Source organism: Equus caballus, chromosome 1 (assembly GCF_041296265.1).
Source record: "Equus caballus isolate H_3958 breed thoroughbred chromosome 1, TB-T2T, whole genome shotgun sequence".
Lineage (NCBI taxonomy): Eukaryota > Metazoa > Chordata > Mammalia > Perissodactyla > Equidae > Equus > Equus caballus.
Window position 1 is genome coordinate 117460704 of NC_091684.1, and position 27500 is coordinate 117488203.

The following is a 27500-nucleotide window of genomic DNA, read 5'->3' on the forward strand; positions in this document are numbered from 1 at the left end:
AAAATGAGGTTGGAAGTGACATGATGTGACTTCTAAACGCAGGTTATAAAAGGAGATACAGCATCTGCCTCTCTCTCTTGAGCTGCTCACCCTTGAAATCCAGCTGCTATGCCGTGAGGAGGTCAGGCCAATGGAGGGGCCATGTGCAGGTGTTTCAGCTGACAGGTCCAGCTGAGGTCTCAACCAACAATCACCATTGATCAGCTGATTTTATATATGTTACCTCAACCATGTGAGTGAGAGAGCCTTCAGGAAAATTCCAACTCTGGCTACCATCTGATGGTCCAACCACCACCTGACTGTAACTACATGAGTGGAAACTATCTAGGTGAGGCCAGTCACCTCAGAGAACCATAAGAGATAATAATAATCAATAAATGTTGTTGTTTTAAGAGAGAGGTCCGTAAACTATGGCCTGGTGGTAAAATTTAGCCTGCAACCAATTTTACTACAGCCTGTGAGTTAAGCTGGTTTTGGTACATTTTTAAATGGTTGAAGAATAAACAAAACAAAGAAAAATATGCAGCAAAGACCATATGTGGCCCTCGAAGCCTAAAATAGTTATTCTGTGGCACTTTACAGAAAAAGTTTGCTCACCGCTGTCTCAAGCCACTAAGATTTCAGAAGGCGCAGTATGCAGCTACACATAACTGGAACACATAGCATCCACGGAACACAGTGAGCAGTGTCGATGGACAAATGCTCAGGTTACAGGGCCATGAAAGTCACACTGAAAAGCCACAATTCAAGTGTTATCTGCAAGTCAACACTTATCCTATCAATAATTGTTGTCACACAGCATTCTAATTTCACAAACACATTTGCTCAGCCAAAGCAAAAGTCATGGTAATGTCGCTCATCAACCAAGAAGAGTATGCTAAACATGCATCTCAGATTTGATTCCAGATTGAACTCCAATTTCTGAGAAATTCAATAATTTTAGTAATAATAGCTGGCATTTACTGAATTCATACTATGCGCCAGAAACTGTTCTAAGCTATTTTATAGGTATTACTTCCGTATGCCTCCTGACAACCCTTATTTCCACTTTACAGGTGAGAAAACTGAGGCACAGAGAAATGATCTAACCTGTCCAAGATCACACAGGTAGTAACTGGGAGCCAGGATTTGAGCCCAGGACTGCTTCCATCCATGCACTTAGCCACTGCACTCTGCAGTTCCTCTCCAGAAAATATCTAATCAAGACACTCAGTCCTTGTTTAAGGAATGCAGCTGGTTTCCACAGGTAGGGCAGCATCCTTGGACCTATCAGACCAGACTTCTCTGGGTGCTGGTCAAGGGTACTGTCTATTCACCAAGAATCAGGCCTGGAACCTGGGTCTCCATCTCTTTCCCCTGGAACCTAGAATCTTTAATAGCTCTACTTTTTCTCTTGAGAGGATCTGAAACTCCTAGACTGGCCCCAAACTATGGTTGGTTATAAGCTGTTCCTTCCAAACCATCAAAGTCTTCCTCACATTTTCCCTCTGGTTTCTGTCAGTCAACACATGGAAAATTATGCTTGCCAAAGGAGTGACTGTCAGGGGAGACACAATATAGCTTCTTCATTGCCAGCCCTTGGCTAAACAAAATCAATAGACTGAAAAAGAGCCAATCAATATTAAAAGGATCTCCAAACCATTGGTAGGACCAGTGATCAAAGAGAATGAAAAGTGCATCAGTTTCCTCGTCTGTGAAGTGGGAGTGATGATACCTATCTTTACGATTTGTTGTGTAGATTAGTGCCAAGATATATAAAGGGCCTAAACCAGTGTCTGGCATTCAATTAATGGTGGTTATAATTACTGTAATTTTAACATGGGACACACCTTTCTTTTAAAGAGCTGATAATTGTCCAGTGACATTTCACTGAATAACTACAAAAGCTGCTAATCACAAAGAAAGACGCTTATTCATGAGACAAGACATAGAATAAGAGTTGCTTCTTACCCGTTGGGTTACACATTTTCCATCTCCCTTTGTAATAAGCATTTTCCACATGGGAAGGTGTTGTTTTAATTATTTATAAAAATTAGTAGTTCATATTCTTTTCTCCAACTGAACTTGGCACATATAACTAGAGATCAATGTAAGAAAGAAAAGGCAATGCTCTAACTTTGACAACGTGCCAGGGCCACCTCAGCACAGTGACCAAAGGTATGGCACAGCATCTTGTCTACTCACCAGAAGGGAAAAATAATGAGGCGGGTGATTAAAAATATAGCGGCGAAGATGAAAAACAGGATGTTGCAGGTTTGCCTCCATCTTGCATAAGAGAACATCTTAGCAGACTAAAAACAAAGAAAGAAATTGCATTCAGATAAAGTGATATTAGTATAAAAATTTTAAGTTAAATATTTATAAATGAAATGATGTCTGGGATTTGCTTCAAAACAATCTAGGTGGGGGGCGGGGTGCAGATGGGGAAATAGATGAAAAAAGATTTACCATATTGGTAACTGTTAAAGATGGATGATGGATCCACTGGGTCCATTATACTCTTCTCTTTATTTTGTCAAATGTTTGAAATTTTCCATAATATAATGTTAAAAAAAGGATAGGTTAAAATGACTGTAATACCACTCCTGTCTTTCACAAGCACCACAATTAACATAATTAATTTTAGCATGCATTTTATTTGGGAATTTATTTAATTTCTCCATTTAACTGTGAGGAAAGCTCCATCGAAGAAAGGTTGGGATATGAGTGAAGTCCTGGGCTGGGCTGGGGACATTACAATCAAGGAGGCTACTTTAAGGCGGATGATAGAAGAGGTAGAGTTAGGAGGCAACTCTTGGTGCCCTGTCCTGGTTGAAATAAAATTTCAAGCACTACTTTTTGATTTTCCCTACTTACTTTATGTTAGTCCATTCTGCTTATGTTATCTGTGTTGAATAAAAAGAATTACAGAAAGGGTTGTTTAATGTGGTATTAGAAGGTTAATTGATGAGGATTCTCTCTCGCGTCATGCAGTGGAGCCCAGGGCTGAATGGAAAAGCGTCTGGCGTTGGGGATGAGAGGGGAGTAGGAGTTGTCGAGTGCAGATCCTCCCACTAGGGAACGTGACTTAGGCCTGGGCTGTTTCAGAACTGAAATCGCTCCAGAAGCTCAAGGCCCCTCTACAACAAGAGAGGCAGCATATTTACATTTTAGGAAGAGTGTATATTGCATTTTCCATACTTTCCCATACTTACACAGGGTAAAAATATTTCGGACTGTGGGGTTAGCAGAAGGAGCAAGAAGGAATAGCCTCAATTGCTGAGATAGAAGGCTAGGACGCCAGGTGGGTGGGAGATGGGTATGGGGAGAGAGACCAGAAGTTCAGAGTGCCTGGAATGGAGTGGGGAGCCATTTGAAGGGTCACAGTCTAGGCCAAGTTGGGTAGCTGGAGATGTGCACAGACCTGAAGACAGCCCACTTGGGAGGGCAGAGTAGCACTCCTTTGGGCAAATACAGACACAGCCTATTCTGGACTGTGCAAAGATGGACATCAGACAGTAACCCCTCTCCTTCATTTAGCATCAGTCAGGATATTCTGAAAGTGTTGGGTTGTGGATCCAATCTTGAACATGTGGAAAATTAGGGAAGATCAGGAAGATGCATGAAGAAGGCAAAAGGTTGCTTATGAATAAGAATTGTAGCTGTTCAGGCTGTTTTTCCTTGCAGAGAGCGAGCTAATAAATGACCCACCAACCATCTTGAGGAATATGAAAGATTAATAGGCTCCACCATTAGGAAGGTCTAAAAAGGGGCAAAAGTTGTACCATGTCTGGGTTCAATTAGAACTTGACAGAGAGGACAAACACTAAAACAAACCACTCGACAAAGCTGTGGAATAGGCACCCCTGGAGAATATAAAAAATAGGCCCCATGCCACTACTTAATGTTGTCTCTACCACCAGCTGATAGAAGAAACTGGGCTTGCTCATTGAAACTCAAATTAGATCATGACTTGTGAATCAAGAATGATTCATGATCATTAACAACATGAAGCTGTTCTCATAGTTTATCCATGAAGGGATCTCTGAGTTTAACATTTCATTTTTCTTCTGTTTTTTACCTAAGGACCTCGGAACATTTTCAAACAGTAATGAGCTAAACTTTACAATATACCTAAGAGGTAGATATGACTTCTCATGTTACAGCTGAGGATAGAAAGCAAAGCATTAAGTGATTTGCCCAAGTCACCTAGGGAGTTATGTTGTGTCAATGACACGGTAGGAGAGGGCAGGCAGGGACAAGTCATTGTGCTTACTCCCAGTCCCAAAATCAAACAACACAGTGAAGCTGATTTTACAGTGAACACACACCAAAGGTCATTGAACTGGAGGGTTTAGAAGCAAGAGAGTAGCATAGAATCCTTAAGTCATGGCCAGTGAGGTCTTAATTATCAGGCAGGCTTACTGAGATACAATCAGAGAAAGAGGTCATTATAACAGAGCTGGCTATATTCAGAGAGCAACACATGGAAAAACTGGCACAATCATTCTTTTGCTAAGCCATTTGCTGCCCGAAGCACATGCAATAATCTTGACATTTAGAGTGGGATTTACATGTCTAATTACAATTACATACAAGAAACAAAATTCTGTACACAGCTAATATTTGAACAGTAGCCATTTTCTTTGCAATGACTTCTGGTTACATCTAGAACAGTGTTTGGCTAATTAGAGTCCAGCCTATGGGGTAAAGCTGGTCAGCTCTTGAGTTAAAAATGGTTTTCGCATTTTTTAAAGGGAAAAGAAAAAAATAACAGAAAAAGACTATGTGACAAGAGATCCTATCTGGCCCACAAAGCTAGATTTACTATCTGGCCCGTTAAAAGTCTGCTGAACTCTGCTCTAGAAGAACAAGATCCTACTAAATTTAATTTAACTTCTTCATATCAACCCATACTCAATTATTAGCTCTTCAAGAGGCAATCCTGAACATAAAATGGGTTAGCATCATTTTCCCTGCTTCATTATAAATGAGTAAAGTTAAATCTGAACTATAGGAAAGGTGGTTCTAAGTACAGCAGGAGAGCTGGCAGTTAAGGGGACCATTGGACCACTGCCTCAGGGTAAAGAGGAACAAATACGTAACAGAAACATGTAAAGAAAACAATCCTCATTTTGCTTTATTTCTTATGTATATATACTTATTTATATATACTAAATAAATGTACTAAATAAAATAATAAATAAATACATATATATAAAAAATGTCTCATATATATATATATATTTTTTATTTTTGAGGAAGATTAGCCCTGAGCTAACGTCAGCTGCCAATCTTCCTCTTTTTTGCTGAAGAAGACTGGCCCTGAGTTAACATCTGTGCCCATCTTCCTCTACTTTATGTGTGGGACGCCTGCCACAGCATGGATTGATAAGTGGCATATTGGTCCACGCCCAGGATCTGAATTGGCAAAGCCCGGACTGCTGAAGTGGAGTGTGCAAACTCAACTGCTATGCCCCTGGGCTGGCCCCCTTTGTTTCTTATATTTTGTGTGGTATTGGACTAGGAAGACTCTTGTTTTAGTGTCTCCTGCTCCAAAACATTCTTTCCTTAAAAAATAAATGTCATTTAAATCAACATCAGCTCTCATTCCTTAAAGCTGGAGGAGGATCAGTGCAGGGCAGTGCAAGCATTCAGTGGGAATTCAGCTTAAGTGCATATATGGTGCCATCTAACATTAAGAATCCATAATGCCATAAATCCCAGTTTTCCTTTTAAAAGATTAGAGTTTATTCCTCCTTCAAATATCTCAGCTTACTTATTGAGCTAGTATCTGCACGCAACTTTAATAAGTAGAATCCCACAAATCAACCTCTCTCAAGTGCCAAGGAGAAAGGTTGGAAACTAAAAACTAAAAGGTTTCATTTTTTTGAGTTTGAAGGATTGCGGGACCCAGAGTCATCCGTGGACTTTGGGTGTTTCAGGACGAAGAGCCCTGCTAAATCACTCACAGACAATTCTTCCTGTGGGGAGTCACAGAAACCCAGGATGTGGTATTCTTATTAGTTTTTTAATGGCAAACATTTACCTCCAGCCAGATGTCAGCCACATCGTGCAACATCAACGAGAGGGTCCCAATGCGAAGATAATTAGCACACCAAGAGAAGGTGAACAAAATAATAGTAGCCAGGTGGTGGATGACATGAGCTAGAAAATCCTACATAATAAGGGGAAAATGGAAACCATTAAGCAAATACAGTTATTTCCTAATCACTGGAAGAGCTAGTAATAATAATATTTTAAAAATCCAATAACGTACATCTGCATGTTTTGAAATTTGTAAAATACTTTCACTTTAATTCTTAAACACAATCCTGATGAGGGAAATAAGACAAGTATTATCCTCACTGATAAGTCAGTTAACTTTAAAACAGCATTGAGAAGTTGTCATTTAAGTCCTAACATCTGCTGCTCTCCCCACGCCCCCACACTGGATCTATGAACACACACACACTTCATATACATACACATGTAAGCATAGTCCTGTGCACATTCACAGTGTTTATTCCCTGGCTAATTCCAAAAAGGGAAAAAGACAGACATATGATGTAATAAACTGCACAATCAGGCCGGCCCTGTTGCCGAGTGGTTAAGTTTTTGGGCTACACTACGGCAGCCCAGGGTTTCGCCAGTTCGGATCCTGGGCAGGGACATGGCATTACTCACCAAGCCACGCAGAGGTGGCGTCCCACATGCCACAACTAGAAGGATCCACACCTAAAAATATACGCAACAATGTACCAGGGGGCGTTGGGGAGAAAAAGGAAAAATAAAATCTTAAAAACAAAAGAAAACAAAAGAAAAACTGCACAACCATTAAAATAAGAGTTACTGCACGTGAATTAAGTAACAAATGAAAGTGGAGTAACTATATTAGTAAATCCAGACTAAGGAAAGCTACATCAATTGAGCATAAGAACTTGAAAGTTTTCTGCAAAGAAAATATACAAACAGCCAATAAGCCCATGAAGAGATGCTCAACCTCATCAGCCATCAGGAAAATGGGAATCAAAACCACAATGAGATGCCACTTCACACCCACTAGGATAGTTATAATGAAAAAGATGAACAATAACAAGTGTTGGTAACAATGTGGAGAAATTGGAATCCTTACACATTGCTAGTAGGAATGTAAAATGGTGCAGCTGCTTTGCTAAATAGTTTGGCAGTTCCCCAAAAAATTAAACAGAATTACCATAGGGCCTAGCAATTTCGCTCTTAGGTAGACACTGAAGAGAAATGAAAACATATGTCCATGCAAAAACTTGTATTTGAATGTTCATAGCAGCATTATTCATAATATCCAAAAAGGAAAACAACTCAAATGTCAAGTGATAAATGGATAAACAAAACATAGTATTCTCATACAATGGACTATTATTCAGCAATAAAAAGGAATGAAGTACTGATACATGTTTCAGCATATCCCATTCGACCTTGAAAACATTATGCTAAGTGAAAGAAGACAGACACACAAAAAACACACACTATATGATTCTGTTTCTGTGAAACTACCAGAAGAGGCAAATCCCTAGAGACAGAAAGTAGATGAGCAGTTGCCTAGGGCTGGAGAGGTGAGGAGAAATGAGGAGTGACCGCTAAAAAATACAGGATTTCTTTAGGGGTGACGAAAATGTTCTAAAATTGACTGTGGTGATGATTGCAGAGCTCCAAGAACATACTCAAAACTACTGAATTCTGCACTTTAGATGGATGAATTGTGTGGTATGTGAATATCTCAATAGAGATGTTTTTAAAAACTTAAAGATGTCAGTTTCCTTGTGGCCAAAGTAACACAGTAAATATGATAATAATAATAGCCTAATTTATTGAACACTTACTGTATACTAGGAAGTGCTTTGTATGGATTAACTTGCTTAATCCTCACACCAACTAGAGGAAATAGGAACTATATTTGGCTCCACTCTATAGATGAGGAAATTAAGTTTAGGGGGTTTAACCAACTAGTTCAAGATATTAGTGAGAGGTGAGGCCAGGGATCCAAACCCAGGCCATCCGATTCCACAGGCTGTGCTTTATCCACCTCCCAGTAGTTTTATGTCTCTGAAGAGATGTATTTATAAACAAATGACCTGTATCTACATTTAATTTTTGAAAAGGTACTCAATGCACCTGCAAATAATGAAAAGAAATTAACTACTGAAAAATCAAAGGTGGGAGAAAGACAGGACCATTACAGGATCAACCTACCTAAATATATCTACGAAGACCTTCTAAAAAAATGATTATTTGCAATTTTACGCCCTGAGAAAATGACTCAACCAATTAAATTTCAATGTATTCTTAGCCTAAACTAAATAACAGTTTATCTATAGTTATTACTGAATTTTACGGAAAATGAGATCATTTCTACCAGATTTTTTCAGAGTATATTCTTATACTTACATTCTATAAGTTTTCTTTTAAGATCTCCTGTTGACTGCAGTTGACTGGGCCCCTTAGTGATGGATAATGTACACCAACACTCACACAAACATCATTTAGTTAACCCAACTTAGTTTGATCTCCTTAATATTGAATTCAACTTAATTTTATTTATCATACAAATTTTGCTTTCACATAGAGGGTAGCACATGAAGTATATGTCAAGAGTATTCATCTTTTGATCTGTGTTGCCAAGGTATATGATGAAATCTTGTGACTGCATTGAGAATAATCTACTATGGTTTTCTGTACCAGCAAACAGGAATCAGTAATAACCAAACAGCTCCTAAAATGTCTCACTTTGTGACCTCAGAAGATGCATTCAGCACGCCTGTGACTCAGTTTCCCTGAAAACAAAGCAAGCTAATAATGCCTGAAGCAAAGTTTTCTCACAAGGATCTTGGATGAATTAAGGAAAAAATGTTTTCAAAGTCTTTGAATACATCAAAAGAATTATATAAAGTGGTTTTTAATCAACTAAAAGATGTGGCTGCAGAATTAAAACTACTAGCACTTTTCTGCTTTGCACTGAAGAACATTAAATTCCCAAACCAAAAGAGAGAAACAGAAAACATAAAGGAGAGTTCTTTTCTTATGGAACAAGAATGGAGCTTCAAGGTTAAAGTGTCTATAATGTTTCATTACAAATACTTACCAAGGCACCAAGCCATGAGTATAATTTTCACTATTCTATGTGCTATTAAAAGCTATAAACTGAAACTAAAAACACATAAAAACACAATTTAAAGATTAGCATTTTGGGCAAGGGGATGAAAATTTTCAAAAAAATGGATAAAGTAGCTTTGTAAGTAAGACACTTACCTTCCTCTTGACATCAAAGCCAAGCCTAAATATGAGAGACCAATAAAAACTCATCTCCACAATGTAGTACCAGTACTGGGATGGCAGCAAGGGCTAAGGAAAAGGAGAGTACGCACTACTTTAATGTCGCCATATAAATGACTCATTTTAAGGCATTAAAACCACTTATATCTATTTATATTCCACAAAATTTCCCAAAATAATGATGGTTTACATTTCAGCCTCCAAGAAGGAGTTGGAGATAATATTTCCAAGGCATTTTAATTCTAAAAGAGTAGACAAGAATTTCAAAATCAAATTAATTTTTTTTAAAGTTAAAACAACAGATGTAACTGCCTTATTTTAGTTTATTAAGAGTTAAATTAAAAAAAATTAAAAATATTTGCTTAACAACAATGGCAAGTCTGTTCTGCTGGTCCCACAATTTACCTTGTTTTATGCTTCTTAAATACTACTCAAAATCTGATTTCCTATCCTCTCTTCTGGTGACAGGATGGTGATCAGAATTGGCCCATTCTCAAATGGGACAACATACACAATTATTTAAGTACTCTGAAAAGGTCTTCTGAGACAAAGAATAAAATTTCTACATCTAGAATTTTCCTTAATAATTTGATTGTTGGGTGGGGGTGCTTATTTTAGCTAAGTTGAGAGATTATATTTCTTGGTGTGATGGACTGTAACATTAATGTCTCCAACAAATCTCACCTTCTGATATTCATGCCCTGGAAGAGTCCCTTCCCACATGATCATGAACTTGATCTTGGGCTTTGGTCAAGGGGACACAAGAAAGTATGATGCAAGCAGAGACTTCATAAGCACCATGTAAGAAACCTGGGCTAACCTGCTGGAGGCCACAAAGTAGAGAATTAAGTTGCCTACTGCCAAAAATATAAATGAGGGTACCAGGGACATGAGCCATCTCCTAGCCAGCCTATCAACTGACTGGAACTGTATTAATGAACTCAGCTAATACCACAGAGCAAAAGAACTGCTCAGCTGAGCCTAGCCCAAATTGCTAACCTGAATCATGAGCATATAAATGGTTGTTATTTTAATGCACTAAGTTTTGGGGATAGTTTGTTACACACCGATAGTTAAGAGTAAGTTGGAGATAGAAGATGATAAGATTAGGGTTTAGCTTAGATAATGCCTAAGTACCTTATGGTCTAACCTTATTTGATTCTTTAATACTAAAGCTAACACAACAAAAGGAATAATTTTCTGGTCAATTCATCCTCCTCAACAAGGCCATAAAAGAATGAGACAGAGTTCCTGCTTTTTTCTATGACAAATAAGCCTGCATGAGACTAACCCTCCTAGTGAGAACAACTAAAAAAATTGGATAAAATACAGAAAGAACATCTGTTGGAAGGTGTCAGAGAGCAATCAAGGGGTCTAGTACCTGTGGAGCCAAGATTTCAAGGAGAAGAAAAATGCATTAAGTGAATCTTTTATTTCAAGTGAATCCTTAATTCAAGAAGTACTACAATCCTAAACAGGATAAATTCAAACAAAACCACATCTGTGTGTATAGCATAAAGTCTGAATTTGCCAATTTATAGACAGAATGGAGCCCAGAGACTAAGAAGCAGATGAAGTTAAGTAGGACTTTTGGCATCTTATAGTGCTATTCAGCAAATTGGTGTCCAGGGCCAGCCAAGGAGAAGGGGTCCTGGTAAACACTGTGATCTTTTATTTAAAAGCACTGTAGGATGAGCCAGGCTTGTTGGTCTAGTGGCTAAAGTTTGGTCCTCTCAACACTTCAGCAGTCTGGGTTCACTTCCCAGTTGCAGAACCACACCACCCATCTGTCAGTTGACATGCTGTGGCAGAAGTTCACATAGAAGAACTAGAAGGACTTACAACTAGGATATACAACCACGCACTGGAGCTTTGGGGAAAAGAAAAAAGTGGAAAATTGGCAACAGATGTTAGCTCAGGGTGAATCCTTCCCTGAAAAGAAAGAAAGAAAAAAAGCACTGTAGAAGAACGCACTAGGAATATGGGTAAGTTGTAAATGTATCTGCCCTCACAAAGACTGGAGTCCACATTGAATCAGTTCAATCACAGATAAAACGAAGGTGATCTGTCTCTACTCTAACTGCCTAACAGAAGTGAAAGTAAATCCTCTCAGAAGGAAGGTAATATCATCTTGAGCATCTATAATTTTTTATATACAATGTCTGTCATTCAATCAAAAGTTATCAAGCATAAGGAGACAGGAACAAAAAAGAGAACAGACCCCACAGGCGATCAAGATACTGTATTTATCAGATTTGGGCTTTAAAATAACTTTAAAGATTTGGTTAAAAGGTGAAAATTTTCACTAAAGAACTGGATCCAGTAAAAGAATAATTAAATGAAAATTTGAGAACTGAAAAATACAATAACTAAAATTGTGAACTGAAAAGATGTATTTAACAGCAGAAGAGACACTGCTGAAAAAAGCACTCATGAACTGGAGGACATGAAAGTGGAACATGTCCAGAACTGTGAAGGTCGGAGATTTTACACTACTTGCAGGTTAGCTTGCCACAGTTTCATGGGTGCTGGTAGAAGATATGAGACTCCTAGGTCAGAGACAAAGGATAGTTTATTACTCACAGTAATAGCAGCTGCCAGAGTATCATTATTTGGGCCAGTTCTCCCATCCCAATTCTCTGAGGGCTAAGTAAAGAGGGTCAGATGACGTCTGCACATGCAGTGGGTGGTGTTGCAAGAGAAGAACCTCGAGCTAGGGAACACGAATCTTTCATAATGGACAGTAACATGCCTACCCTTTGCTCCAGAAGGAGACACCATCTCTATCTTCAAAGATTGTTTGCTATACAAACATCTTTGAAAAGATAATACAGAACAAAAGGCAGTCAGTGCTTCACTTCATATGACATGCAGAAATGCAAGAGACCTGTGGAGAACTGTCTCCCAATAGACTAAAGCACAATAGGATGGAAAAAGCCTAAGAGACCTGTGGGACTTAATGTAAAAAGTCTAGCATATTAGCACATATGTAACTGGAATCAAGAGAGGACAGAGAGAAAGGAACAGAAGGAATGACTAAGAATTTTCCAAAACTGACTGAAGACATCAAGCCATAGATTCAACAAGTGTTCTGGACACTAAGGATAAACTCAAAGAGAATCACATTTATGCATATCATAATAAAACTGCTAAAAGACAAAGACAAAATATTAAAATCAGTCAGAGAAAAAAAGATATTCTGTTCAAAGAAGCAAAAATTAAACAGACAACTGAATTCATAAAGAAAATGATGGGATCCAGAAGACAATGGAATGACATCTTTAATGTGCTCAAGAAAAAAGTGCTACCCTAGAATTCTACACCCAGCAAAAATATCCTTTTAAAAATGAAGGCAAAATCATAACATTTCAGACAAGCAAAACAAAGGGACTTCTTCAGCCAGAAGGATAATAATCCCAGATGGAAGACTAGAAATGTAGCATATAAGCAATAGCATAGAAAGGGCAATTTAATTTACAAAATAGTAATAGTAATGACTTGTATGGTTTTACATATTTAAAGGACGAGTCTCCTCCTGATTTTTCAGTGGCTGGAAAGTGGTAAGAGCACTAATTTGTATTAGATTCTAATAATTCAAGAATGCATATGGTAATCTCTTGGATAATTACTAAAAGAATACAAACATGCATAACCGAAAAGCTAATATAGGGAAGAAATGGAATAATAATTTTCTTAATAAAGCACTTATGGGACTTGACTGTCCCATAAAAAAGTAAAAAGAGAGTACAAAAAAAGGAAATGCCTCAGGTAATACAAATAAAAAAATAAATAGTAAGATAGTAGATTTAAACTCAAAGACGAAATTACATTAACTGTAAAGAAACTAAAACAATAAGACAAGTGATGGATAACTAAGGAAGAAGGATGAGTAAGCTCCAATAGAGAATGAGCCAGAGGACTGCACAGAAGTGAACAGAGAGTAGGAAGAGGGCACTAAGACCCCACCCAGCGGGTAATTCGCGGGGCCTGAATGCTGCAGTAAGGAAGGGACTCTATCAAGAGGGACTCACCTGTGTGGGATAGCCATTCCAAACCTCCCGTAGGTCATATGTCCAAGGCTTCTGAAAAACAAGGAAACAAGAGAAAAAATAAGTTTGTTAGAGTCAAAGGTTGATTTTAGCAGAAAATCTAAGCTTTTCCCAATGTCATTGATAGGCGCAAAGATGCACAGTAAGACACAGACACACTTTCATCATATTCCTGTTGCTCCTGGTGCACGTCTCTCCTTCTGTAGGTATTTATACACGTTCCTATACAACATCCCTGTGACATTCATAACTTATAGTGAAGCTGGGACCAAAACAATGCTACTTCACAGAGAAAATTACTTTTAACAACTGAATCTTCTAATGAAATTATTTCTGAACCAATGAGATTACTGCTTCTGTAGCAATAAAAATAAATATATATATATATATATATATATATATATATATATATATATATATATATTTTGAGGAAGATTAGCCCTGAGCTAACTGCTGCCAATCCTCCTCTTTTTGCTGAGGAAGGCTGGCCCTGAGCTAACATCCATGCCCATCTTCCTCTACTTTATATGTGGGACACCTACCACAGCATGGCTTTTCCCAAGCTGTGCCATGTCCGCACCCAGGATCCGAACCGGCGAACCCCGGGCCGCCGAGAAGCAGAACATGCAAACTTAACTGCTGTGCCACCGGGCTGGCCCAGCAATAAAAATATCCTGAGATATCTGTAGCAATAAAATATCTTAAGAGGACTCTTGAAAGGATCTTGAAAGAAATCTCTAAAAGTTGGTGAACTTTTTTCTGTGAAAAATTTACTATTAAGTTTATATATCACTTAATGAGGTAATCATTTAATAATTTTTTATCCAAACAATACCAAGGTAATATAGTAAGGAGAGATTTGATTTCTGATGGGTGAGTAGTGAGAGTCTTCACAGAAGAGGTGACATTTGCTGTGGGACTGGAAGGAATTGGACAGTAGAGACAAAGCTGGGAAGGACAAGACACTTCTAGCAGACGGGATAAAATGTGCTAAAATCCAGAAGTGAGGATGTACTAGGTATGTCCAGCAGATTGTCAGAAGTCCAGTTTAGTTGGTGCACAGGTTGCATGAGTGGAAACAGGGAAAGATTTAGATTTAAAAATTAACTTTGTAAATGCAAAGCTTAATGAAGGCTTTGAAAGACAGACTGAGGAGTTGCCACTTCTCTAGGCATTAGAGTGATTAAAGGTTTAAAAGCTGGTTATTTTATTGAAAGTGTTATATCCTAAGAAATTCACAAGCAAGAATTTTAAAAATTAATGACAAATTCCAATCAAAGATATAAAAAAGACAACTTACATCATAAAGAAATACAATTCCAGCAACAGTAAGCATTAAGTAAAATGCAAATCGCCAGCTGCCAAAAGAAAGAAAAGTCTTGTAAAGGTGATTGATATCTGAGGAGAAAAACATTTGGTATGACAGAGTTTGGAAAGAATGCACATTCTGGAGTCAGACAAATCTGAGTTCATATCCTAACTCTGCCCCTTGTTAGATGGGTACAAATTTAGGTAACCTCAGGGAAACTTCACTTCTTCATCTGTAAAATGGAAATAACAAAACTTACCTCAAAATGTAAAAAGAATTGAAGATAATTTGCGGAAAGTATTGATCATAGTGCCTACCATGAAGTAAGCAACAATAAATGGTAGCTACTATTATTATGCCCAGTCCAGTTCCCAACACACAATAATTAATAATTGATATTAGTATTATCTAATCATTTATTTTATCCCCATTTAATTCCCAGTGAAAAAGTTTCTATGTGGCCAGACTTTAGTCTTGTTTCTGAAAAGCAGATTTTGAAAGAAAACATTTTTCTCGTATATGGAGAAGGACCTACAGATAAAGAGACTTAAAAGACACACCACCCAATGTAATCCTTGGGTCTTATTTAGATCCTGATTCAAATAAATAAACTGTAAAGAAAATTATGAGATAATCAAGGAAATTTGAACACTGAATATTTGCTGTTATTAAAGAAATTTTTTTAGTTATGATACTGGTATTGCACTGATGTTTAAAACAGAGTCCTTATCTTCTAGAGATACATATGAAAATACAAATGAAATCATAGAATGTCTGATATTTGCTTCAAAAGTAATCTTCAATAATAATTGGGCAAAGGTTGTCAAAAGATACAAACTTCCAGTTATAAGGTAAATAAGCACTGGGGATGTGCGGTATAGTGACTATAGTTAACATTGCTATATGGCATATTTGAAAGTTGCTAAGAGAGTAAAAGTTCTCACCACAAAGAAAAAAACATTTTTTTTTCTTTTTCCTTTTTATATCTATATGAGTTGATGGACGTTAACTAAACCTATTGTGGTAATCATTTCACAATATATGTACGTCAAGTCATTGTGCTATACACGTTAAACTTATACAGTGCTGTATGTCAATCATATCTCAACAAAACGGAGAGAAAAAAAATCCACACAAAAAAATCTGTGGTGGAGGAAAGAAGCAGGTAGAAGCACAGATGACACAGGATTGCATCGAGTTAGTAAAGTTGGTGACTGATACATCGCATATACACAGTTCTCTTTGACTAGTATTCCTACTTTTGCATATGTTTATAACTTTGCAAAATAAAAAGTTTTTAAAAAATTACTGCCATTTTATCTGATTGCTGAAGTAACAATAATATTAAAAATAATATTTGTTCCTTACATTTGTATAATGCCTGATAGTGCTTTTCTCAACAGACACAGGTCTGTAACAGACACAGATAAGTGAGAAGGAGGAATATAGGCATATATCCATTTAGTAGATGAAAAATCAGGCTCATAAGGGCTAGGCCATTTCCTCAGCTCACACAGCTGAGCAGTAACACAGCTGAAGTGGAAGCGCAGGTCTTTGGACTCTGAATCCAGCAGAATTTCCTGAACGTTGTCACTGCCTCTAAGCTAGATGACAGGTGTTCTTTGTGGCTTGTTTTGATGGAGAAAAAAGCAGGGTTCAATTACACAGAAAGTTGAACCAAAAAAATACCCAAAAGGCATTTTACCAAATGAGCCAGTTGAGACCAGTCTGAACTTGTTTTATTTACGGCTGGTCCAGTGAAGGCCCACTCTTAGATGTAGAGAGCATTTCCTTGGCTCCCTGGATAATCTTGGCCAAACAGGAAGCACAAAACAGAGGACATGATAAGACCTGCCAGCCACAAAGGAAGCCATATGTCTAGGGCACATCTTATATTATTTGTTTCTCAAACATTTACTGACCTCTTGACTCTGTGCTGGGCACTGTGCTAAGGACACACATGTGAGCACATTTTACCTTCCCAACAAGCTCATGAAGTAGGTTCTATAATTAGCCCCTTTTTATGGATTGTTGCTTGACTCTCACAACAACCCTAAATGGTAGATAAGATGACTACTACTAAAGGACACTAAGGTTGAGAGAGATGGCACAACTCATCCAAGGCTGTACAGTAACAACCAGATGCAAGAGTAAAACCCAAGTTTCACATTTTTCTGGACCAGTCCTATCAGTTGTCATTACACTGCACCAGGGCATCTCAAAGCATGCACTAGGGGTCCTGACATCAAGATATTTTCATAATACTACTGAAATGTTATTTGTCATTTTCACTCTTATTCCCTCACAAGCACAGAGTGGAGATTTCCAGAGGCTACATGATAGGTGATGGCATCATTGCTCTGAGAGCTGATGAATCGTGTGCTTGTGTAGTTTTATGTTTTATAAACGTCTCAATTTTAATTTCTAATACAGTAAATATCGGTAGGTCTAATCCACACAAGCAAATTCTCTTTGCAGTCTTGAACAGCTTTTAAGAGAACAAAGGGTTCCTGAAACCAAAAAGTTAAGAACTGCTGTCCTTCACTAGTAACAAGACGAATAGTGACGCACTTGTCGACGCTATTTTACTTGCTTCAAATGAATCTAAGGTATTCAAACTTACTTTTTCTCCAGGAAAGGCTGAGACAAACAAAATTGTGGGGGAAAAAAAAACTCTTGGGAAAAAATCCAGAAAGTGTTAGGTTAAGATGCTAATAAGTGAAAGAAGATAAGACTGCATGGTGAAGTCAGGGAAGAACTTGACAGAGTGAACTCAGGCCAATGGTGAGAGAAGCTGACAGGGCCAGATTTGGGGCCCAACAGTGAGAGTGGCTGACTGGAGCAGGCTGTGGCTCTGCCCAGAGCCAGCTAGGGTACGGTGGCAGTCCACCCAGTAGAAAGAGAACTCCTCCCTCCAGCACTGAGGAGCTCCCTTGCCTGTATACATCAGGTAGTTGGAAACTACCAGGTATTTTTATTTATTTATTTATTTTTGGTGAGGAAGACTGGCTCTGAGCTAACATCTGTTGCCAATCTTCCTCTTTTTGCTTGAGGAAGATTGTCGCTGAGCTAACATCTGTAGCAATCTTCCTCTATTTTGTATGTGGGATACCACTACAGCATGGTTTGATGAGCAGTGCATAGGTCTGTGCCTGGGATCTGAACCTTTGAAGCAGAGCACATGAACTTAACCACTACGCCACTGGGCCGGCCCCAACTACCAGGTATTTTTATAATAAACTTCTCATTGCTAGATGGAAATGCTTATTCTAAAAGAATAGTGGTCAGCTAATATGGAAATTGATTTGAGAATAAAGGATCCATTATGGATTGAAATCCTGAAGGCTGTGCAACAGGGCTTAGGGGTCATCATTAATGAAAGTAAGCAAGGAAACAACACACTGAACTTAAGGTATTAGAGGCTAATTCATCCTGATATTATAGAGGAGTGTCTGCCAGTTGGAGAGTAATTTGTAAAGCTCGGCATTGGGAAGTAAGTTTCCTGAGATTTCCAAGATGCCTGGGTCTAGGTATCTCCTGCCATGATTCCTGTTGCACATCCTATAGTTGATGGAATAAAGTGCAGTCCCTATACAATTAAATAATTTGACATTTTGCTTTGTCTATTTATTTAGTCCATAATAACTTTTAACAGTTATCTGACTTCAAGGAAATTAGTGATATTGCTAAAGAATAAGATAAAGCTTAAATTTTATATGTTGGCACCTTCCTATTTCCTGAATACAATGTATAATTTTCCGCTTTGTGCCTTTATCTTACTTGAAACATACAGCCCTCAAATCCTGCTTTCTCTTCTCATGGAAATCCCAACCCAATCCTCAAGGTCCAGCTTAGGTCTAATCTCCTCTAAAAAGTCTCTCAGCTGTGTTCAGCCCTACTGTTGCCATCTCCTCTGAATGCCCACAGTGAATCTAAACACAACTGTGGGTTGCAGGTATATACGTCTATGTGCCCCACTGGGGTGGAATAACAATAGATGTTTTGGTTTCGTAATTGATAGTCTCGTCTCCTTCATTAGCTGATTAAGGCTAGTGACCATGCCTCCCCCTTTTACTTCCCTCTTAAAATCTAGAACTCCACACAGTCTAGGATAGTACCACTTACAGAGAAGATAGTCAACACAACCCTGTGCATTGCCTGACTGATTGATAAGGGCAACGCAAAACTCTCTTCACCTGAATTCTGTGGCCAACTTTCAATGGACTCACTGACAGCCAGATTCCCAAACTTGGGCCCTGTTGACCCAAACACTTAATTGATGTAGGGGGTTCCTGCTTGCTAAGAGGTAAGCATTAGGTGGCAGGAGGTGGTTCGATGGAGCAGAAAGAGTATCAGAAAAGGAGTCAGATGACCTGAGTGCAAGAGCCCTGCCAACAGCCAGGTGACCCTGAGCAAGTTCCTTAAACTGGATGGACATGTAGTTTCTCATTCCTTTTTTCTCTCAGTTTTATTGAGATACAATTGACAGACAGCCTGTGTAAGTTTAATAGCTTCTCACTTCTTACAGAAGGCTAGCCCCACCTTCCCTGACTTGTCTCACATCATTGGTGGTGGATCAAACATTACTTATAAACTGTAAGGCACTATACAGTACATGAAATTACCAGAGAATTTCATTGGTCTGCCAGAAAGAATGAATGAATGTCAGCAGGGAACAGGAAGATGTAATGTGAGACCAGTTCTATTTTGTAGTGTTTTGTAGCGATGGTTTAGAGAGACTCACTTATGCCAAGCTGACATTAGTGGCCATACAGTATTAACCAATCTCTCCAGAGCTAAAAATCAGAGAGAAGCTAGTTAGAAAACAAACCAGGCCATACACCTTGAGTCCCTGTGGGAAGGCAATGGAAGCCTGTGATGAGAAATGAGGGTTTGTTTTGAGACACCCTGAAGACTTGGTCTTTGCCTCTAAACATCACCAGCACCACAGCTGGATGAGAGTACTCAGGAATGTATAGGTAAATCAAAGGAAGCCACTAAAGCTTAGCCTCTCACAGGCTCTGTTTATTTATTTGAGAGTCTTACATCAGCTCTCTATTCATTTCACCATCAAAACAAAAATATCTGATGAAAGTCACTAGGCAATGTGAGGACCTTAAGAAACAGGCAGAAAGAAGGAATACTATTGATGTGTAGAATGTGTCATTAAACACAACCCAACCAACACGCATTTGTCTGGATGTAAACAGGAACAAAGCAGGAGCAATAACCTAGTCTACCTTTTTTGCACAGGTGTCAGTTTCTGCCAAGGGAGTGACCTAAAGTACCACAATATTCTACAAGAGGGGAAAAAACAGAGCTCAAATGAAACCAAAAATAAGTGCAAGGCAGCTTCACTGCCCTCAGAACCTATCAAAGTAGCCAAGCTTTGGCAAAAAATCCTACTTGGTGTCCCAGCCCACCCTGACCCCTCTTCTAAACAAACCGGGAAACCCAGAGGAACTGGCCATCCAATCCACTGGCAAGGGATGGGAAAAATGAGCCAACTGAGACAGAAGTCCTCTAAGTTAGTGTTCTGCGAGGACAACAGACATCCTCTAAGACATTCTCTGCTCTTATAATGTGATATAATAATTACAATGTGATTGGAAACAGGTGATAAAGTCTTGTGAACTAGGGTCAATCTCTACCCTAGAAAAGGTAAATACCAGTTAAGACATTTTAATTACTTTTCTGGACTTCAAGATAAGTACAAAATATCTCCTGTTCATCTTAGAGAGTTCATAACTTGTCCCATTTCATAGAGAAGGAAACTGACGCAGAGAGGGCAACAAGGAAATAGCCTAAAACACCCAATTGGTAAGTGACACATCTGGACTCGAACCTTTCTTCTGCTCCAACTTCAGTGTTCTTTCTGAGATGACCGTTTTGCTTTGTATAAAATTGTATCATTTCAAAAGCTTTTACTGTCCTTCTTACCAAGCTTCCTGGAATTTCTTCACCTTGCAAGGCCTGTCTTGATTCCGCCGACTCCTAAACCATCTTTCGACCTGGCGTTCTGTCAAGTTACATTTCTTTGCCAGTCCATAAATATCAGCCTGAAAAGAGATGACACGAATGAATGAGTGATGAAGAGCAGAATCAGACTGGCAGGCACTTAAGAGACAGTGAGTTTGGGTTATAAGAGCTTGTATGCTGGGGAAGAGAGAGATTCTGCATTAGATGTTGAGCCAGTGAATTTACCTGTTTTGCTTATGGAATCACACACACACAAACACAAGTGCACACACACACACACATACAACAAAAAAGAGAGAGAAGGTTAGTAACCCAGCACTCTAAGTTACTAAGTCAGATCAATTCTCCATAAGGTGGTAGCAACCCATAAGTTCAAGTTGCACACTCGTTCAGCTCAATTTTATTCAGTGCTTCCTAGGTGCCGGGCAGAGAAGTACAGTTTAAGATGTCCATTGAATCCAATCTCCATTTTTCCTATGAGGAAAGTGGAACCCTGAGAGTTTTAGCAACTTGTCCAAGATGTAGAATTAGTAGCAAAGTATGGACAAGAACTTAGGCTAGTGTGCTTTCTGTTATTTCACATAACCTTTCCAACAGCTCCCACAGGAAAACCTCACACAGGTGTTGGCCATCGCACTCACATTGAATCAGATGTAGAGCCTATTTCAAACTAATTTGAAATAAGTCCTATCACAAAAAATAGTGACTGAAGAATATAATAACAATTATTGCTTCTCTTCTAGGAAGAAGAAGTTATAGGTTATGATTTAAAATTGGAAACAATATGGATGATGGATTAGCTCAAAGGTCACAAACTTGAAGTTCTTCTAGGGCCAGATAAGAAACAGAAATGTTTGAATGGACCAGGTCTGTTTCATAGTGGGATTCTAAATTGTGTTCTTTCAACACAGGCATGTTTTGTATGTTAAACCTGCAGTACTCACCACTTCTACAATGAAATAAGCTCTGTAATTTTTTTTTTGAAACATTAGCCCTCTTAATCTTTCATTTCCCAATGTGAGTACAAGAAATATTTCAGTTTCCTCTTAAATTTACTATGAGAAAAATAAAATTGCATAAAACTGACTCTCAGCTTCTGTATTGAGGAAATAAGCAGGAGCCACATGGATGCAGCCAACAGAAATGCACATGCTCCGTCCCCAGGGAGCAGCTGTGACCACGCTCTGGCTGGCGGCTCCCGGAGTAAAAGAGCAGTCCCAGGATTTCGATGTGAAGTTGCTAGGTTTTTTTAATGTTGACCAATATCTCAAAGCACATTTAAACCAACTGTGGACTTGCATTGCGAGGGCCAAACAAAGCCTGCCCAAGGGCCTGATGGCTGGATACCACAGTTTGTCACCAGCTGTCTAGCTTCTATTTTTTTGTGCATAGCTCATATAATTGTTCAGGTGCACATAGCAATGGTAGATAAAATTCATAAAGAAGCTCTCATGCTGAAGACTAACTGCAGCTTCTATGTGCCTACTAAACTGCTAGCCTATTACTTAAACTGAGATAAGGAAAGCAAAACAAAACAAAAACAGGATATGGCCCATTTGCACTCGGTTTCCCTGTAAACTGCCCTCTCTAATTCCTATTCTTTTATAGGTCAAGGGTTCACTCGCTGTTGTTTTGTTTTTGAGGAGACTGAGTTGGCAACTATTGATTGCTGCCTACTTCTTGCAGGCCTTGCGCTAGGCACTGGAGATCTAAGCGAACGAGACTGATGTTGGCCTCCCCTTTGCAGGGTAAAGTCTACCTGGTAAGAAGTCAGAAAAAAAAAACCCACAGAGAATTCTAACAAAATACAACAACTGTTAAATAAGGGGCAATTAGGGTGCCATGGGACCTAACGTTATGTAGACAGTTCCTGGAAGTTACACTTAAGCTGAACCGTGAAACATGCCCCAAGAAGAGAGGATAAAGAAGAAAGAGTGTCCTGGCAGAGGGACCAGCATGTGCAGTGGTCTGGAGATGAGAGCATGGGTGAGCAGGGAACACTTGCGCAGGGTAGAAACCTACAAAGCGTAGAGGAGGGAAGATGTGGCCGGGGTCACCACAAGGAGGGCATTGTCTGGGATTTATCTTGTGGGTTATAGGATGTTTGTATTTTTAAAGTCCCCCCCCTTGAAGTGTGTAAAGAATGAAGAAGCGAGAGTGAGACTGGAGGTGGAGACTGTGTCCACTTTGCCCTTTTGTCCCAGGCCTCTGCTCCTCTGCTCTCACAGCAAGGCCCCAGCCTCACGGCAGGACAAGTTTGGAGGTTTGGATTCTCTAACCCAGATAGACCATGTTTATCACACTCCCCGGCAGGAAGAAAGAACACAGCACATATTGACGCAATAGGATATGGCAGGCAACTGAAAACAGAGGATCCAGTTCTGCCACTTTCTAGCTATGCAGTAATGTCTTGAGCATTACTCTGACACCCTGTGGAAAACGGGGTAGTAACAATGAGTGTTCACTTCTTCCTCACAGGAACAGTACAGGCTCTGGGGGCTCCTGGAAGTGAATGTACTTTATGTGGGGGATCAGAATTGGCCACTCCAAAATGTGTTTCTTTGGCTTGATTATTTTTAAGAACAAAAGACCGAAAGAAACTTTGACATCCCCCTCCAAATGCCTAAAAGAATTTAAAATAGAAGGGCCTGTTCCAGGAAGGAGCTAATACATAAGCTCCTACATAAGCTATATAAGCTAACATATAACTATAATGTAATAGAAAATGTATCTCCCAGGTCACATTGTCTATAGTTGGCACATTTGCATGTCCATCTCCATGTAAACTGCCTCCTTCCTCCCCCTCGAAGTTCCCGATTACTACCCCAACACCCTCCTTTGTCTTTAGCTAAAAATGGTATTTAAGGTAGCGACCTCAGCCGTTCCGGTGAGTTGCTCAGTTTTCCTGGGTTTCTCCCATGTATACATGTTACAAAGCCTTGTATGATTTTTTCCTGTTATTCTGTCTAATGTCAATTTAATTCTTAGGCCAGCCAGAAGGACCTAGAGAGGGTAGAGGAATTGTCTTCCTTCCCTCCATGTATAAATTATCATGTGCTAGGTCAGTGCTAGAGATACGACGGAACCCAGAAAGGAGACCACGGACTGAAAAGTATTTAAGAAAAACTATTCTTTTACTTCTAAAATAATTCACAACATAAACAGATCCCCCAAACAGAGGACATAATTCACATCCTTTCACTTGGTCCACAGCAGGACATGTTCTGAAATTCGTAGTTCTATATCCTGTAAGGTTGTCGACTGAAAGGGCTCTGGGTCTAACTTGACTGTTTTAATAGTTTTATTCATTCAATCATTAAAAATACCTAGTGAGCCTCTACTCACTAGTGCGAGGCACTATTCTAGACGCTAGAGAATCAGCAGTGAGCAAACAAAGTCCCTACCTGCCCTCATACTAGAATTTTCCCAGATCTGAGAACAACCCAATTTTATTATCTTATCATTTCTACAGATATCTGCTTTAAAAATGTATCTAGAAGATAGCGATCAAACATGATTTGAAGCTTTTTTTTTTTTTCTGTTTTGGAGCACAGATGAATCTGGTTGAAAGTCAGTCTTGGCACACTGGCCTTGTACACTACCATATTTTTGGGATAGAAATCCTCTTGCAAACAAAAGTGTTTAGAAGTATTTTCTTATTAATACATGAAATAGTATTTATTGAACACCTACAAAGCACAGAAAATTGTGCAAAATGTTACGGGAACAAGCATAATTAAGAAACAAATGATGTTCCCTTGGAATAATTTAAGTTGGGAAGACATTTGAAAATGCTCCTGCAGAAGTCAGAGTATGATAGGTACAGACTACAAATAAGAACAGCTGACCTTCACTATGTGCCAGGCATCTGCCATGTGTGAGGCACTATTCTAAGTCCTCAATTCAACCCTCACAAGAGCCCTGTGAGAGAAGCACTGTTATCATGTTCAATTCACGGAGGAGGAAACTGAGGCTCAGAGCAGTGACTCCACCCATCTCCACACACTGTCTACAGCAGAGCCAGAGTCTGGACCGCACAGTCTGTCCTCGCAATCTGTATTTTTAGCCTCTACACTATGGAGAGCGAAGGGAGGCCTCCCAAGCAGACCCTCAAGGAGCAGTATATCCTGAAGGAACGGCACTGAGTGGGGCCAAGAGACCTGGCTCCCTGACTCAAAACAAACCCTCTGGGACGGTGGAGGAGTCATCCAACTTCCAACTCCTATGTGTCTCACCTGTAAATAAATTGGACTAGAGAGCTTTTTGCTCTAAGGATGTTGCAATCTGTGGACGAGACAAGCTAGCAAACTGGAATGCCCTTATGGACCATAATAATTGGCTTTATGTCAGTCTTACAGGGCCACATTTTCTTTAGATCTGCTCCAGAACTACATACTTATTTGTTCTGCATTAGTTCTCATTGTGTTTTTGCTGAGGGAAAGGGTTAGATAATAAATTCTGATGTTACTCCATTTTATCAATAGCAGAATAATTGATCTGGTAGACAGAGGTATTGATCTGTTATTGTGGCTCTTTCCCAACACATCTTAAAGATGTTATTGAGATATAAATATATAGAGAGACACACACACATATAAATAATGGACACAAAGCTGCACATACACAGTCATAAAAGAATTGTGAGAAATCATGGATCAAAACTCTCACTGGTGGTACAGTACTTTGGGCCTCATCAACACCATGTTATACGTGGCTGTGCTAACCAGCCCAGAATCGATACTGTGTACAGTGAAATGTTTTTGTTTTATTGGTGCAATCTATAGCGCTGAAGAAGCATCCTGGGATTCCTTGCTCAACTGTTCTAATAAAGACAGGCGTTTTCTCCATGTATTACCAATGCAAGGTTCTGCCCCGACAGCTTTGAAACTCTTTGTTAGAGGTAATACCCATATCTTGAATTAGTACAAAACTTTTGTTAGTTTCCCCAGCAACTTGTCTTACCTCAGCCATAAATTAAGCAAAATGCTAGCTGTGTGACATTGGCCAAATTAATACGTGGAGATATTGTGAGATTATTTTGTTTCCACATCTGAAATCACTATGAAGTCATGTACTTTGCCTTCCTCTATTATAGTCTATCTTCCTAAGTTTTAGTACTTTTAATCCATGGGCATTTTACTGGCCATCTTTTTATCTTGATCTGCTATGCAAACACTGCCTCAATTTTGTAATCCATGAGCAATATAAATTAGGAGTCTTAATTATTTTCCTTCATCTTCTTGATTTAGTAGATAAAGCTTTCTAACACTTTGGGGTTGATGTATAACATTTCTTCTTTTACCTGATGTAAATGACCAAATTATATCTACATTATGCTAGACGGTCCTATCAATTGAGTTAGAATAATTCATACAAACACAGCTCCAGTCTTTGACATACATTGTTAACATTTTATTCAGGATAAAGAAATCACTTGGGCATAGTAGAAACAGCAATGGACAGGCAGTCATGGGGCAGCTTCCAGCTTTGGACTCAGCAATAATTATCCATATGACCTTGGAAAGCTCATTTCCTCTTATTAGACCTTACTTTCCTCATCTCAATCAGGAAGAGGAATGATTACCTAATCTCTAAATCTCTTCCAGCTTTTATTAGTTTTTCTTTAACTATCACATGGCTATTTTCTCTCTGTAGCAGGGAAACTTGATCAGGACCAAATTTTCTACATAATTTTAAATATCCTAAAAATCTGACTGGAAGCTCTTACTATAGCGAGCACAGCAAGTGACACACAGCATAGCGCTGTTCTTCACATTTTATACAAGGTATTACCAAAGTTAGTTATTCTCAAACACAAACAGAGAAGGATAATAAAGACTCTGAAAGAGTCCTAATTCTTCATAAACACAGCTAAATAATTTCTCTTTTGAAAAATGTAAAATGATGCTTAGGCACTATTATCACCAGTGGCAACAAGAGCATTTAGATGAACAATGGCAGCCTTTTCGGGCATGTGGAAATAAAGGACATGTGGCAACGGCTTGTCAGACTGTCCTCATTTTAGAAAATAAAAGAAGTCAAATACAGAAGCTGGGGGCAGAAGAAATCAAAAGACAGTGCAGGCTAGCCATGAACAATTGTGGACATGATGCCTTGCGCTGTGCGGTCAAATCTCAATGTACCTTCTTCACGCAGAGCCCACCAGGCCGACAAAAGAAATGGTCATAGTAGAAGCAAGAGAATCCAGTAAATAAAGTTCAGGACTTTAAAAATCTATCTATCCTAAAACTGTGTTAGTATATACTCTTTTAAAATTACTGGTGATAGCTGTTTGTATTCCTCATAGAGGATGTGCCAATTTTAGAGTTTTTATTTCATCTTTCATTTTAACTATGGAGGTATAATGAAACTAGACCTCCCTAGAAACTTTTTTTCAATAACTATTAGATTAAAACATTTTCTATGGTATTTAAACATGCAGTGCACTATATTTCATAAAGTACATCTTGTATTGTGAAGCCAATTCTGACTCTCCTAGAAATTCTATTTCTGGGGATTGGGCTGGAGCACAGCATATTTCTGAGTGCAGCAAAGCCTTGGATGAAATACAGGGCCTTACTCATGAAAGCCATCCCAATGGACACTTTTATAATGTGTGTAATGTATATTGATGGAGCCACAATCATCAGAAGTGTCAGATATGGGCTACTCTGCCTTAGCAATGGTCTTTTTTGATCAGTATACTTTGTATATATCCTATCATTAAAAATTAAATTTTGAGGGGCTGGCCTGGTGGCATGGTGGTTAAGTTCGTGTGCTCCACTTTGGTGGTCTAGGGTTTGCAGGTTTGGATCCCAGGTGTGGACCTACACATCACTCATCAAGCCATGCTGTGGTGGCATGCCACATAC

General features: G+C 38.9%; 1 protein-coding gene across 27 annotated transcripts in view; it reads right to left on the reverse strand.

Moving 5' to 3' along the window:
• The window catches only part of CERS3 (ceramide synthase 3), a 113925-nt gene that overhangs the window by 46521 nt on the left and 39904 nt on the right, over nt 1–27500 (reverse strand). For all 27 annotated transcript variants that reach the window (XM_023651423.2, XM_023651397.2, XM_023651414.2 and 24 more), the window contains 6 exons: nt 20590–20708; nt 14641–14698; nt 13323–13373; nt 9268–9360; nt 6029–6157; nt 2185–2291 (listed from right to left, as the gene is read on the reverse strand). In XM_023651423.2, coding sequence (XP_023507191.1) covers nt 2185–2291; nt 6029–6157; nt 9268–9360; nt 13323–13373; nt 14641–14698; nt 20590–20708 — 557 coding nt within the window. The remainder of the gene's footprint in view (nt 1–2184; nt 2292–6028; nt 6158–9267; nt 9361–13322; nt 13374–14640; nt 14699–20589; nt 20709–27500) is intronic.